The following is a 15454-nucleotide window of genomic DNA, read 5'->3' as shown; positions in this document are numbered from 1 at the left end:
GTAAGTGCTATAGAAAACCAACAGCATTTGAAGACTATTCTGTAACCAAACAAGGAGAGCAGTGAATTAGAGAGATGAGATAACATGTTAAAAATAAAAGATAATTACAGATATATGTGCATATGCATGTTTAAATTATAACGAAAGGTATATAAGGTAGCCCAGCAGTCAGTGAGTAGATGACGTGGTCCATGGGAAATACATCTCCTGCCCTGTGTTCATGCATCAGGTGACCTCGCCTACAGCTGTTTGTCATTCTCAGATATGGGTTGCCACTTCCTAAGAGCAGTTTATTGCGTAAAAATAAGAGCAATGAGGGGCCGGCCCGGTGGCGCGGCGGTTAAGTGTGTGCTCTCTGCTGTGGTGGCCCGAGGTTCGCAGGTTCGGATCCCAGGTGCACACTGACACACTGCTTGTCAAGCCGTGCTGTGGTGGTGTCCCATATAAAGTAGAGGAAGATGGGCACAGATATTAGTCCAAGGCCAATCTTCCTCAGCAAAAACAGGAGGATTGGCATCAGATGTTAGCCCAGGGCTAATCTTCCTCAGCAAAAAAGAAAAAAAAAAAGAGCAATGAAATAAATACTGGTATTATTTTTCTTTATGTTAAATAAATTTTAAGAAGAAATACCATCAGCATTATTATTTTTATTTTAGAACCCTTATATACCTCTCACGGGACAACCATGCATTATGGAAAATTTGAGAAAGGCATGGCCACACAGAGCTGGATTTGCATCCCAGAGTCACCATTGACAAGCCATGTGACCGTTGTCAAATTTTTTGTCTAAAATAAGGGAAAATAACTTACAGAGTTTTTGTGGAAAATTCAATTAGATAATGTTTTTAAGACACATGGTACAGTGTCAGGCATATACAGTCGAGTTATATCATACATACATACATGCTTATTATTATCATAGTTTTACATGCTGGGAGTGGGTGGAAAACACCCCTTGTTTTTGTTGTTGTTTTAAACGTGGCCCCTAAACATGAGGCAGCTATTTCATCTGAGATTCAGCTTGAGAAAGAGCAAACTGGTAAATGCTGTAGGAAAACCAAACACATTAGACTTATTGGAAGATGGTATGTTGTATACAGTTGTATTTACAAAACCATGCTGTACTCTTGGGTGATTTGAGGGATTTTCCAGGCTCATTTGACTATATGTGTGATTTTTATTTTACTGATAGACCTTAGAACCTAACATCTGTCTTAGGAGGCAATAGCTAGCCTTGAACAAATGTTTAACCAATAGTGGTACCTTGCAGTTTTTCCTTTATTTGTGGAATTTGGGGCATCTGTGGAAGACATGGCCGCAGTGGCGGCAGCCACACAGAGATCTGGGGTCCTGGGGACCTTAGGACAGGAATGTAGAGGCACCCTCCCCACCAGACCCCTCTCCACTCCTTCCTCCTTTCCCCCACCACCCCCACCCATCCCTGGACCCAGCTTCCTGGAGATGATGCCAGCCAGTCAACTGCATATCCATGGGCCACCGGCCCCTCTGGCCTCACAATGACCTGGCTATATACTTAAATATTTCTTAATGTCCTTTGTAGAGTACAGAGCTCTTATTCTTCCTTGGAACAGAGGAAATGTAATACCTCATTTGTTGCTAGGGTTGTTCCTGGTTGATTCCAAACACTTCTAAGAGAGGCTAGTATAAGGAATTTCAAACCTATTTATGATTAAAGTACTAATAAAACCAGTGCCATTCTTAATAACTGCTTTCTTTGGTTCTTTCAGTTCAGGCTTTGTTTTGTGAATCCCTGTGCACGCGCACACACACACACACACACACACACACACACAGTAAGGTGAGTATTTAGTCCAACAGCTTCTCTAATCCACTTAAACAACTTGCAGAGTTTTCTCGTACTGAGTCTTATTGTTCTGGCCAAGCAGACTGACCATTTGGAATGTTGTCTTTGGACATCTGAAGGCAGGAGGCCTGGGGATTGGTTCTCGTAGCCTTGCTGTTTTCTTACGGAGTCCGAACAAGTCTTCCTACTTACCATTTGATGTTTTGAATCACAGAGAAACTTAGATAGCTGAGGGGAGTACCTTAGCAGAGTGGAGGATTCTCCATTTTATTCTTATTAAATCATCAAGGAATGAAATGGAAGCGAATTTTTAAAAATGACCTTCCTTTGAGCGGTGCCCTGAGTTTCTACAAGGCCCTTTGGTAGCAAGTCATTTAAATGAACTGATAAGAAAGTGGCCCGCTTTGTTCCTGACCTCCTGAGAATGGCTGGGACAGAAAGAGGAGATTTTTTTTCTGCTTATACCTATCCAGATTTTATTCTTTTTCTGCATATTTACTACGTGGTTTATACTGTGTAACACAATGGGGAAAACACAAAAGCCAACCCTGTTCAATTAAAAAAAAATTTTTTTAACTCATTCCCCTACCAATTTCTGAAATGCCTGATATTTTCTTCCAAAGAAGTCATCAGTTTGCTGATTTTTGTTTTCACTCAAATTTATTCTATTCACGTTGATTACAGAGCAACAGAAGAAAGCTTTGAGAATTAAGGAAAAATGCAACCGCAGAAGCTTATGAGTAGCTAGATTAATTTCAAAAAGATCAGTAAATAAATATTTTAAACTCTCACTGACCTTTTTAAAATATACTGCCAGAACTATGCTGTTGTTTTTTTTTGTGTTTTTTTTTTTTTTCTTTTTTAGAACTATTCTGTTTAAGCCATTCTCATAAATTAGTCATCTTCTTGCAAAATCGCTGTGGCAATTTGATATAATAAAAAGAGCAGTGATTTAGAAATCAGAAGATTGGGAGATCTTGTCTTGGCTCATTCACAGGGAAATTGAATGACATGCTAAAGTCCCCCAGATGAGGAAGCCATGCATGAGAGAATGAATCAGATGGTCTATCTTTAAAAGACGCTTCTATGAGTCTGCTCGAGTTTAGAATCCACGGTAAGAACTTACCAGGAAAGTTTGGGTGAGAGCAGAAGCTTCACCTCATACAGAATTGCAGTGTTATTCTAGAGTACTATTACCATTCTCACACTTGGAGGGTAAGCAGTGTGAGAGTCAGGATTCTATTGTACACAATGGATTGTAATCTAGTTGGTTTAGCAGAGAGGTATTAAATGGCTTGCAGGATTGTTGGGAGGGCTGAAGAAACAGACTCTAGGCTGAGCTTCCAGAAACAACTCCCAAAGTCACAGTGCAGAACTGGGCTACCAGGGGAGCTGCTGCCTCTGCCAGGGACGGGAGCCTTAAAATCAGGAAGCTGCCTGCCCGGTTGGAAAGCTACCACCACAGTTAGCAGCAGTGGAAGCATCTTCCCTCTGCTACGGTCTGTCTCAACATGGTGAACGCCCTGTGCCCTGCCTCTCTTCCCCCAACTCAGTCCCGGTCCTAGTCTTGCTCACGTCCTTCTGATTGGTGGAACCCAAATCACATCTGAAATCCTAGCTGCAAGAGAGACATCCTTCCAGCCTCTATGTGCCAGATAGGGGGCGAATACATACTGACAAACCAATCCACTGTATCCACCAAGGACAGTAAGCGAAATATTCATGATAAGTCACATTTGTATATTTTTTTTACAATTTGCAGAGTAGAATCACATCCCTTTTGTTTAGAGCTAACGCCAAATCACTCTACATATAAAAATACTATTTCTGGCCATCCCCAAGAAAACATCTCTGATAAAAATCGAGAAAAGTTACCTACATTATTTCCTAAAGATGCAAAGCTTTTTACAGAAAACAGGATTTTAAATTTGTGATTCTCCTGCCAGAGTTGTTTATTTTCTCCACGTTGGTTCTGTTTCCATTTGTGTCTTTTCCCCATGGAAACATCCTTCACCTTTTCAATTTGATTTGCTCTTTACCGTGCAGACCTGTGAATGAAGAGTCGGAGCACTCCGAGGTCGATGCTCCTGGCCGGTGGCATGGTGTCTATGTGAACAGAACATCTCCATCACCTTCAGAATCTGCAACCACTGTTAAGTCCCTTATCAAGTCATTTGACTTGGGATGCCCAGGTATTTAATCGTTTTGTTTCATAAGCAAAACTCGAATTCAAACTGTGGCTCTGTATATCAAGCCTTTCTCTACTCCGCACTGGCCCTAAGTTGATGCAACCATAAGGACTCTTTCTAGATCATTCCACGTGCAGCCACTGTATACGAGAGACTTGCTGCAGCCTGGCTGATGCTCCAGTGAGACGATGCTGGGGAGTCTGGCTCGTGTGTGATACAGTCTCCTCTTTCTCTCCACCTCTTCCTTACCTTCAGTTCCTGCCTTGCCACCTTCCTTTTCTGCCTCTGTGTCCACCATATTCAGGTCATTACTATTTGCCTTCCTACTATCTCATGAGAATTAGCAGGGTCAGCTAGAGCTTCATCTCTTAGGAAATGAGGCACTGAATCTGTGCATCCGGCTCTCTTGTTGGTACCCCCAGCCTTGCTTATCTCGCAGCATGCTGTTAGACTTTTCTCCATCTGGTCTTGTGTGTGACTACCTGTGCTGATCTGCCATTGCTAATCTTGGTACATTCCTAGCTTTTTCTAGAAATGTCTGGCTGACTCACAAGTTGCTTTATTCACTGTTATTTATATGAGAAAAATGCATGTCTATACTCTACACACATAAATATAGTAAACAAAATAAACCAGATGGGCATCTGTCCAAAAAAACAATATATTTCTTCCCTTGACGGCAACAAATGTGCCTGTTGTATTGGAAGACTGGAGTCATAGCTAATCCTAGGACGTACCTGGTTGTCTGCTAAAATAGTTTGCAGCTAAATTAGATTAAGATTAGACTACGAATATTGAAAGATATGAAAGCCCAGTGACTACATTCAGTCTATGAACATGGGACATGAATTGACAATAATGCTTTGTGCAAGAATTTTCCTGTTCCTTCTTGCCGTGGGTGCTTCGTTAGGTATACATTTTCTTTTTCCTCGTGTGTCTTACATTTAAGACCAGCCGCCATTTAGTTAACTCCTCCCCACTCATTCCCCAGTTCAGCACTAGTCCAGAGGAGAAAAGGATAAAAGAGTAAATATAATACCTTATAAGCATCATGGGATACCTGTTTAGTCACCAAAAAAGTAACAAATCAGGAACTATGCTTTGCTGTTTTGAACAGGAGCAACACATAGATGTTCCCATCTCTTTTCTTGGCAGGTGGAGCTGGACAGAATATCTCTGTCCATAAGACCCCCAGAAGTCCCCTAAGTGGAATTCCAGTGAGGACCGCTCCAGCCGCGGCTGTTTCTCCCATGCAGGTACCAGAGGAGCCTGGGGTGTGTGGGTGTGGTCAGCGTTGCATGGTACCACGACGGTGTCTTACACCCAAGCAGCAAAGGAGAAGTGAAAAACAATTGCTTTATCTTTTGAGGCACACTGAACATCATTTTTAATAAGCATAAAATAATAATAATGAAATTTTCATTAAAATTACACTTTTGATGCCTGATAAAGGTCCGAGAGAGACACTGTAAACTCCATAAAATTGGTTAATAGCTCTTTCTTTGTTTCCTATAAGGTGATATTTTTGAAGTTTTCAGTTAAATAAAGACTGTAATCTTTACTAGAAATGGACATTAAACTAGATACTTTCCTCGAAGAATTGTTTTTTAAAAATGCCCCCAGAGAGCGAATGTTTACAATTTATAAATCCTTATAAATCCTTGCACTGGATGCAACCTGCGTCACATGTGCCATCTTCTGAAGGTTTTGGACCAAAGCTTCTTGACATTTTCTAAGACCAGGCCTTTTGATGTGATTAATAACGTTCAGCATGCTGCTTCTGCTGAGCTGAGATTGAGGTTATTATTAACAAGTACCATGTTTTGGTGTGCTTAGTAGCTATGTATATTGTTTGGGATCTTTTAAGTTTTTTTATTTACTTTTTTGTCCTTGAAGGTATCTTCCACCACCTTATATGTAAAACCAAATAAAACAATTATTTATTTTATTATAATCGTCAAGTTTAATAAAACTGAAATAGGTCATGCTTCATTTTTACTTATTTTTGTTGAGCTATAAACACTAGTTTGTTGGTAAATGTTTAACAGCTGGCTCTTTGGGGGAAAAAAGCCTCCATTTGTAGTGTGTGCCAACTTCTGTGGTGTAAATATTCCCGTCATTGCCAACTTCAAGCTGTCTCCATGACATCAGTAATGTGGAGTTGAGAGGAGATGTGTGTTATATACTATTTCTACAGTACAGATACAGTAGGTGTAAATGACCTCAGCAGTAAAATAATTAAGAAGAATGAGTTTTGAGTATTTATTACTTTTACTTTTAATATAGTTTAATTTTAATAATGGCTATGTTTAACAACTAGCTTGCAATATGCCTGGTGATTTAACAGTTGGCTCTTATGAGCTGATACACACCAGTGGCAGCACACCACTGGCTGTAATTCTTGTAAAGTAAAACGTACAGCTCTTTAATACATAGCTTGAATGTTTCCATATGTATATGCCCGTGTAACCAACCCCAAGATACAGCGTCTCCCACCCCTCAGAAGGCCCCCTCGTGCCACCACCAGTCAGTAATCTCTGAGAAGTAGCCATTATTCTGACCTGTCACCCAAGGTTAGTTTTGTGTGCTCTTGGACTTCATCTAAGCAGAAGCATATACTGTCCTTTCTTTTGTGACTGGTTGTATGTCTCAGCATTACGCTCATCTTCTTGCAGGACTTTGTTCTTTTTCATTGCTGTGCCGTGTTCCCCTGTGTAAATATACCACAGGTTATCCCTTCTACTGGTGGTCGACTTTTGGATTACTTCCAGTTTTTAACTCTTGTGCTTATTTTTTTTTTTTTTTTTTTTGTGAGGAGATCAGCCCTGTGCTAACATCCGCCAATCCTCCTCTTTTTTGCTGAGGAAGACGGCCCTGGGCTAACATCTGTGCCCATCTTCCTCCACTTTATATGGGACGCCGCCACAGCATGGCTTGACAAGCAGTGCGTTGGTGCGCGCCCGGGATCCGAACCAGTGAACCCCGGGCCGCCGCAGCGGAGCGCGCGCACCTAACCGCTTGCGCCACCGGGCCGGCCCCCTCTTGTGCTTATTTTAGAAGTATCTTTTCCCCAAAATTTTAGTGTAAAAGGGAAAAAGTTAAAAATCTCCCTTGCCTTCCTCACCTCAGAAGTGACCACTGTCTGTGGCTTGTTATGTATCCTTCTAGATGTTTTTCTTTATCAGAAAAATATGTGTGCAGGGAGGGAGAAAAAGTTTTATAAATTGAATTACACTACACATTATTCAGACACTGGCTCATTTCACTTTGTCACCGAAATGTAGTCCCTGACGGCAGAAATTTTTATCTGTTTTGCTTGCTAGTATATCGTGTCTAGAACAGTGGCCGGCACATAGTCATATCATAGTAGAAGCTCAATAAATATTTGTTGAATGAATGAAGGAATATATCAGAGACATCTTTAAAAGTCAATATTTGGAGAAGTAATTTCTTCTTTTTTTTTTTTTTTGGTGAAGAAGATTGGCCCTGCGCTAAGGTCTGTTGCCAATCTTCCTCTTTTTGCTGAGGAAGATTGGCCCTGAGTTAACGTCTCTGCCCATCTTCCTCTGTTTTGTATGTAGGATGCCTGCCACAGCATGGCTTGATGAGCGCTGTGTAGGTCAGTGCCCAGGATCCGAACCTGGGCCGCTGAAGTGGAGCACTTAACCACTATGCCACCAGGCCAGCCCTGTAATTTATTCATTTTAAAGGCCACATAATATGCGGTAATTTATTTAACCACTCCTCTATCGATGGGCATTTACGTTGTTTTGGATTAAATTTATTATAAAAACAATACAGTCAAAATCCTTCTACAAATGTTTGCCCACTTAAGGGACTATTTCTGTATGAGAGTGTGTCATGATTAATTTGCAGGTGTAAGAAACTACTCTAGCTAGTTAAGCAGGAAGAAATTTAATACAGGGAGGGCTGGAGGAGAAGGCTCTGGTCTGCACTGAGCTTCCAGGAAAGGTTCTCAGAACATCTCAAAGTTGGCCCATTAAAGGAACTTCTATTTCTGCCAGAATCGGGAAGTGCTTCTCTAAGTGCTGGCATAGGGTGACCACTTCTCTCAAGACCTAGGATCAGCTTTAGGACCACCCGCCACAGGTGCAGTCCCTGCCAGCATGACAGATGACGTCCTCCAGGTTCATTCATGTTGTAGCATGTGACAGGATTTCCTCCTTTTTTAAGGTCGAATACTATTCCGTTATATGTAAATACCACATTTTCTTTATCCATTCATCTATTGATGGACATTTAGTTTGTTTACACCTCTTGGCTGTTGTAAATAATGTTACAATGAAGATGGGTGTAGAAATATCTCTTCAGGATCCTGATTTCAGTTCTTTTGGATAAATACCCAGAAGTGGGTCTGCTGGATCATATGGAGTTCTATTTTTAATTTTTTGAGGAACCTCTCTGCTATTTTTCATAGCAGCTGCACCATTTTACATTCCCACCAAGAGTGCACAAATTCCAGTTTTTCCACATCCTTGCCAACATTTGTTATTTTCTGTTGTTTTTTTAATAATGGTCGTTCTAACAGGTGTGGGGTGATATCTCATTGTGGTTTTGATTTGCATTTCCCTGATGATGAGTGATGTTGAGCATCTTTTCATGTGCATGTTGGCCATTAAAAAACAGTAGTTTTCACATATATCCTTGAATATACATAGGATATTCACGAAGTTGATTAATGATGAGTACCCCGGGGAGAAGAACTGGGTGATGGGAGTGAAAGGGAGACTTTCTTGTCACTATATGTTCTTTCTGTTCCTTTTGAAGATTGTGCCAATTACGTTTATTACCTATTCAAATAAATAAGTTGTTTTAAAAGCTCCCCCCGGGCCGGCCCCGCAGCTTAGGGGTTAAGTGTGCGCGCTCCACTACTGGCGGCCCGGGTTCGGATCCCGGGCGCGCACCAACGCACCGCCTCTCCGGCCATGCTGAGGCCGCGTCCCACATACAGCAACTAGAAGGATGTGCAGCTATGACATACAACTATCTACTGGGGCTTTGGGGGAAAAATAAATAAATAAAATCTTTAAAAAAATAAAAATAAAAATAAAAGCTCCCCCTGGTGATTCTCATGAGTTTGAGAACTGTTGTACGCACATGTGGGCACACGCCTTGGTCATGCTGTTCCTGATGTCACAAGTTCACCTGTGCCGGTGTGCCCTTTGGTTTTTTAGAGGCATTCAACGTACAGCAGTGTTCGGCCGGCCAGCAAAGGAGTGACGCAACGCTTGGAGCTTCCGGACCTTCCCCTCTCAGGTGAATTGCTTTAAATATGAAGTACTTTTGACTTAGTTTTTTGTGGGGTGAACTTTGCTTCTTTTCTTTGCGTGAAACTGAGCTTAGAAGAATAATCAATGGCATTTATTCCAAACAGTTTGAAGCTCTAAGTTTGTGTGTTACGGACATTAGATCCTAACTTGCCTGCTAGCTGCACTTCTCAGTGTGCGTGTGTTCCAGAAAGTGTTGAACTTTGGGGGTTTTTTGTTTGTTTTTCACTGACTCTCAAGACAATATCTTATAATCTTTCAAAGTAACTATTTTAAGAAAAAATCTTATCTGATTCGGAAGGTCTATTGCTTAAGAATTCCTGAAATATGCCTCTCTTGAGATATCTGTCTGAGTGTAATCCTCTTCCTGTTATACCGTATGTTTTTAAGTTCACGTCCTGATGAAGTGGTGTTGCCGTCACAGGCCTCGCAGTGTCACGTTTTCACTCCTGCTGCGCCTCCCGTGTGATGGCTGATGTGAAGTAGCAGTCAAGGGGGACGCTCAGGAGTGGGACTGCTCGGGTTTGAATCTTGGCACTGCCACCTGCAGTCTGGCTTTGGCCTGGTTGTTCCACCTCTTTGCCATGGTTCCCTCCTCTCTAAAACAGAAATAATGCTATCTCATAGGATTGCTTCAAGGGCTGAGTGGACACGGCCCCGTGTGGGGTGAGCGCTGGAGAAGTGTTGACTGTTCTCACCTTACCTACTTGTCCTCTGCCGAATCAGTTCACACACCAGAGCAGAGAGATGTGAGCAGAATGTTAAAGTTGTCCAGGATATATACCGTAGAAATGTATATATCTATCTGTATGGTCACTGTTATGAGGAGACAAAAAAGATGTAATAAATGAATTATTTACTGGTACCTGTAGGAAGAGAGAAAGCCAAAAATCTAGATCTCATAGATAGAAATCCCTTGTTTCTAAGTACAGTCATGCACCGCATAATGACATTTCGTTCAACAACGGACCGCATATACGACAGTGGTCCCATAAGATTAGTACAAATAGCCTAGGTGTGTAGGAGGCTCTACCATCTAGTTTACTATAGGTACACTCTGTGACGTTCGCATAACAAAATTGCCAGACGTCACATTTCTCAGAATGTATCCCCATCATTAAGCAATGCCTGACTGTATAAGACAACATTTCTGTAACATGCTGTGAATAAAAAGAAATTCCCACTGTACTTCTCTTAGATCGTGGTCAAACATGGTCAGATTTATTCTTAAAATGTTGTTTCTGTGAGATAAGTTTCACTCTTGGATTGTAGACTTTCACCTCACCACCTTATTTTTTTCCCTTCTGAATTTTGTTTTCTTTTTCATGGAATTAATAAGGATTTTAGATTTAGATAAACACAGACATTGAGAATTTAAAGATTTCCTCGGCCCATTCCCTGCATTTTACGTGTCAGAGATTCAAGTCCCAGAGAGATGAGGTGATTCACAACGGCCACACTGATTTTGAGTAGCTCTGGGATCAGGATAGGATTTTTCCTGATTCTTTCTGCCTTGTTGCCTTTTGGTAATGAGGCTGGTGATTGCTCTGATTAGCAGCTTCATAAAGAAGTGATAAAGGTTTATATAGGACTTCCAGTCATAATAGTGACTTCTAGGAAGAAGGAAATGGTGGTAGTGGGTAGTCTAAGGCCAGGAGAATAAGAAGACACGGAGGGGTGAGTGAGTCCAGCAGAGCAGGTCATTAGTCCTATGCAAGCCGAGTGCCCCTTTACAAGAAATGGAGGCGACGTCAAAGCCGAGTATTGAAAACCTGCCTGATCTGAGTTCTCCACCCTTGCTATGTAATGTAGAAGAAGGAGTAGCTTGATGTGTGTGCTGTGTGCCTAGGCGAGCTTTTTTTTGTTAATTGTGGTAAAATATCTATAACATAAAATTCACCATGGTAACCATTTCTAGGTGTACTGGGTAGGCTTTTGGTCATAATATTTGTGTCCTCTCTGTTCCTCCAGCTTTAAAATTTCCTTTTGTGTAGAGAAACCATTCTTTTAATTGACAAGATAAATACTGATGCTGAGCCACAACAGCTGTTGCCCTGAAGTAACTGGTTCATTGTCAACGCCCCCTTTTTGCCCCCACTAGGCACCTGTCTACCGAGATGATTCTATTTACTATACAAAAAACGGATTGCACCATGAAAATTACTTGCTTTCAGGGTAGCCTTGCCAACATTGAGGTCATCAGAAGCTGCAGAAACGGGATTAATGCTCTGTTTTTGTTGTTCTCTTTAGTGATGTAAACACTGTTTTTCTCTGCTCTTCCGAGCTAATTAGCCTCACTCCCACTTTACTACCCATAATTGGTGGCTATTAGCTGTACAAATATTGTTTTCTTCCATGACTATTTATGGTGTCATAGGAGGCGACCGTGGGCTCGGCCTGGTGACGGGCCTGTTGTGTGGCATGGAGCAAGTCACTTAATTTTCTGAGCTTCCATTTCCTCTGTAAATACAACTAGACAATCTCGGAAATTTTCTCCCATTCTAAACTTTTGTAATCCTTTAAAAAATATCACCTGAAGGATTTAGCCTGTTTTGACTCAGACTAATATGACAGCAGAGAGAAGCCTTAAAAGAATTATTTTTACTTATTTTTAGTGAGCCAGGCCCTGTGATTGGAATGGCTTTTTCTCTTGTAGAATCATTATCATTCTTGGTTCCCAGCTTTTTGTCTGCTGCCACCTGTAACCTGATAATCACATTAGGCATCTTCCTGCCAGCTCGCTCTCTCAGATGCTTATCGTACGAAGTGCTTTGCCCGGGAACAGGGGTGGCTTGTGGGTGTGAGACCTGTGCAGCTGCACAAGGCTCTTAGACGGGCCTTGGTTCAATGCTGTACTGGTGCCCTCTTGAAATTCATATTAATTTTTGAACAAGGGGCTAATTTGGCACTAGTCCCTAGAAATTCTGTAGTCAGTCCTGCTTGGAGAGTCCTTTCTAGAAAATACCATGTCCTTTGCATTTTTATTATTTGATCCAGAGACTGTATCTGTATATCTGTATCTCTTATATATTTGTACTTGAGAATAAAATGGGAATTGTATTGTACTTGGGAAGAAAGGGTGATGACCAAGTTCTCTTCTTCCGGAATAGATGATTCTGTTGTTGTTCACACAGATCTTCTGAAGGGAAGGGCTGAGGACCTGAAACCCGACCCTCATCTCCGTAAGAGTCCCTCACTCGAGTCACTGAGCAGGCCTCCTTCTCTGGGCTTCGCGAGCACTCGACTGCTGAGCGCTTCCACCGGGGGCTTGAAACCACAAAGCAAACTCAGGTATCGTGCTTTCACCGGTGAGGAAGGGGAAGAGTACTGGGCTGGAACCTTGTGGTCTTCCTCCTGTGTGGTCCCCTCAGTCAGTTTACTCCTACGGATATCTCCTGAGTGAAAACGATGACACAGGACCTGCCTCCAACGCGTCTGAGAAGAGAGCACTGGACAGGAGTGCTGCCAAATGAGATAAAGGGCTGTGAGGAAGGAGGTAGAAGCAGAGGTCTGGGGGTTGTGAGCTGGATCCAGAAGGCTAAGGAGAGGAAGCAGCGTTTCTTCCAGGGGCCTACAGGTGTTGTCGTCATGAGGAGCTGAGCACGCTGTTCAGGAACCTGTGGGGGTTTCGTGTGGATAGACGAGGCCATGGGCTTCACGAAGCCAGGGACCCTGGCGTACATACAGTAGCTCTCAGTCAATATTGGTTGGGGAGGTGGATAGAGGGCTGGGATATCACAGCTGGTAAGGCAGGTTGAGCCACATTGCGAATGGTCTTCATTCACAACATGGTAAGAGGTTTGTATGTACTTTGGAAAGCAGTGGGAACCACTGAGTTCGTGGGATTTTGTTTTTGATTTTGAGTAGTGGTATAGTAAACAGTGGGGTATAAGAAGGATTAGAGGGGCATTTTGAAATCAGTATTGAAAGAGGAGTGATGGGGGGCCGGCCCGGTGGTGTAGCAGTTAAGTGCGCGTACTCCGCTGCGGTGGCCCGGGGTTCAAAGGTTCAGATCCCGGGCGTGCACAGACACACCACTTAGCAAGCCATGCTGTGGCGGCGTCCCATATAAAGTAGAGGAAGATGGGCACAGATGTTAGCTCAGGGCTAATCTTCCTCTCGCGCGTGCGCGCGCGTGCACACACACACACACACAAAAGAAAGAGGACTGATGCAGTGGGAAGGGGAGAGGACAGAGACTGTCAGGCATCGTCACCAAGGGCCTGTCTTTGCTCTCACACCTCTGCCACCACCTCCCTTTTCGGTGCTCCTGGTCACCCAGGCCACAGCAAACTTCTTTCAACTACTTCCTCACCATCCATTCACTTCCCAGCTTCTCCATGTTGGGTCAGTCTTCTAAAACACTGAGTGCATCCTGTGCAGACCCTCTCAGAAACCTCTTGCAACTCTGTTATCCACGCTTCTGTCCACACACCTCATCCTGGTCTTCTGGATTCTCCACAACCTAGCCCTACCACTGCTCACCTGCCAGAATGTCCCAGCCCTTCATTCCATCAAAGCCCGTTTTACTCCCTGCCTTTGCAGCATTTCTGACTGCTTACAAGGTTCTGGCCTGAATTGTCTGTCTTTTGTCCTTTCACACTCCTAAATACTTCTCCATTAAGGTCAAACCTTCCATGAGGTTGTAGCTAACCACTCTGGTAGCATCAACACCCCCTCTCTCTGCCTTTGGTGTCTTACACTCATCTGTGTGTTTAGTTCACTGTTGCATGGTATGCATGCCTTTGTTCCTGGGTAGGGTATAATTTAGTGGAGAGTAAATACTTCATCTTACACTTTGGTATCTTTCTCAGCCCCTTGCATTGTGCTACACACATAGCATTTCACTCAGTAAATACTTAGGAATAGGTAGACAGATGAATATACAGAATCGGCTACTTTAGGAGTAGTGGCTTTTTAACAAATATTATAACTACATTATGAGTATTATAAAAGGATTTTATGAAAGTCTGAAGAAGTTCAGCTCGTGTAATATCTTTGGGTGTAGCCTATATTTGGACCCAAATAGATGAAGTCATATCTTTTCAGAGGTTTAATTTAAAGCCCCAGATATTACATATCAGACTTGTTTATGTGCAAGAGATTTAAATAATCAAAACAGGTTTTAAGGACCAGAATTAGTGTTCTTCTGAAATCACTCTTTTCTTTATGCCAGAAATACATACAGAAAGGCCATGTGTATATTAATATACTATTTATATTATGCCCTTCATAGTGAAATCCTAAATTAGTGTAATTAATATTTCATTTTTATTTTCATGTAATTGAGATAAACCAAGACAGAATAGAAATTACTTACTTTGGAAGTTCTCATCCTATTATTATTAGTTTTTTCTTTTTGGTGATCGTATCTAGTTAACTTTATTTCTTAAAGAACACTATTTGGTAAATGTTTTAGTCATCCATTTATTTGGAAACTCTTGTCCAAACCTTCATTTCAGTCTTCTGTAATTTGTCAGGCCTAGAAGTTCGGCTCTAAGGGATGACACAAGAGCAGACATGGTAAACACAGGGAAAGTCACTGTGACTTCGTAGTGAGCAGCAACTCTGACCACAGAAACCCATGGACTTGAGTTTACAAATCTGCCAGATACAAGGAAAAGCAATCTTCAAATTATACAAGAAAAATGTTAATTCAAGTATGAAGTTTTTCTAAAAATCTCTCTACCTTAATTCACGTTGCTTAAGTCTAAATCATCCTATTACTCTTTTAAAAAACATTTTAAAATATTTTTATTAAATATTAGATGGATGCAAAATAATAATAATAATAAAATATGTGTAAGGTGTAAAGAATAACAACACAATGGAGAGCCACCGGGATACCCACCTTCCAGCTTAAGGAAAACAAAATTATTATTAACTGTGAAATTCCCTGTCAGCCCCTCTCCGTTTGCATTACCTTCCTCCCCCACCCCCAGGTCACCACTATTCTGAAGTTTATAATGCCTCTCTTTGCTTTTCTTTACAGTTTCATCATGTATGTTTGTAGCCCCAAATAACATATTTTGTATACAGTCATGCATCACTTAACAATGAGGATATGTTTTGAGAAACGAGTCATTAGGCGATTTCGTCGTTGTGCGAACATCATAGAGCGTACTTACACAAACCTAGGTGGTGTAGCCTCC

At 41.8% G+C, this 15454-nt stretch overlaps 1 protein-coding gene across 4 annotated transcripts in view; it reads left to right on the top strand.

The window, feature by feature from the left end:
- The window catches only part of SPECC1 (sperm antigen with calponin homology and coiled-coil domains 1), a 268607-nt gene that overhangs the window by 196132 nt on the left and 57021 nt on the right, over positions 1-15454 (top strand). For all 4 annotated transcript variants that reach the window (XM_087440379.1, XM_087440380.1, XM_014789480.2 and 1 more), the window contains 4 exons: positions 3872-4017; positions 5170-5270; positions 9210-9291; positions 12437-12593. In XM_087440379.1, coding sequence (XP_087296505.1) covers positions 3872-4017; positions 5170-5270; positions 9210-9291; positions 12437-12593 — 486 coding nt within the window. The remainder of the gene's footprint in view (positions 1-3871; positions 4018-5169; positions 5271-9209; positions 9292-12436; positions 12594-15454) is intronic.

This window comes from Ceratotherium simum, chromosome 16 (genome assembly GCF_057802395.1).
Source record: "Ceratotherium simum simum isolate JZ-2026a chromosome 16, ASM5780239v1, whole genome shotgun sequence".
Classification (NCBI taxonomy): domain Eukaryota; kingdom Metazoa; phylum Chordata; class Mammalia; order Perissodactyla; family Rhinocerotidae; genus Ceratotherium; species Ceratotherium simum.
The sequence above is the reverse complement of the archived record's forward strand: the minus strand, read 5'-3'. Positions and strand labels throughout refer to the sequence as shown.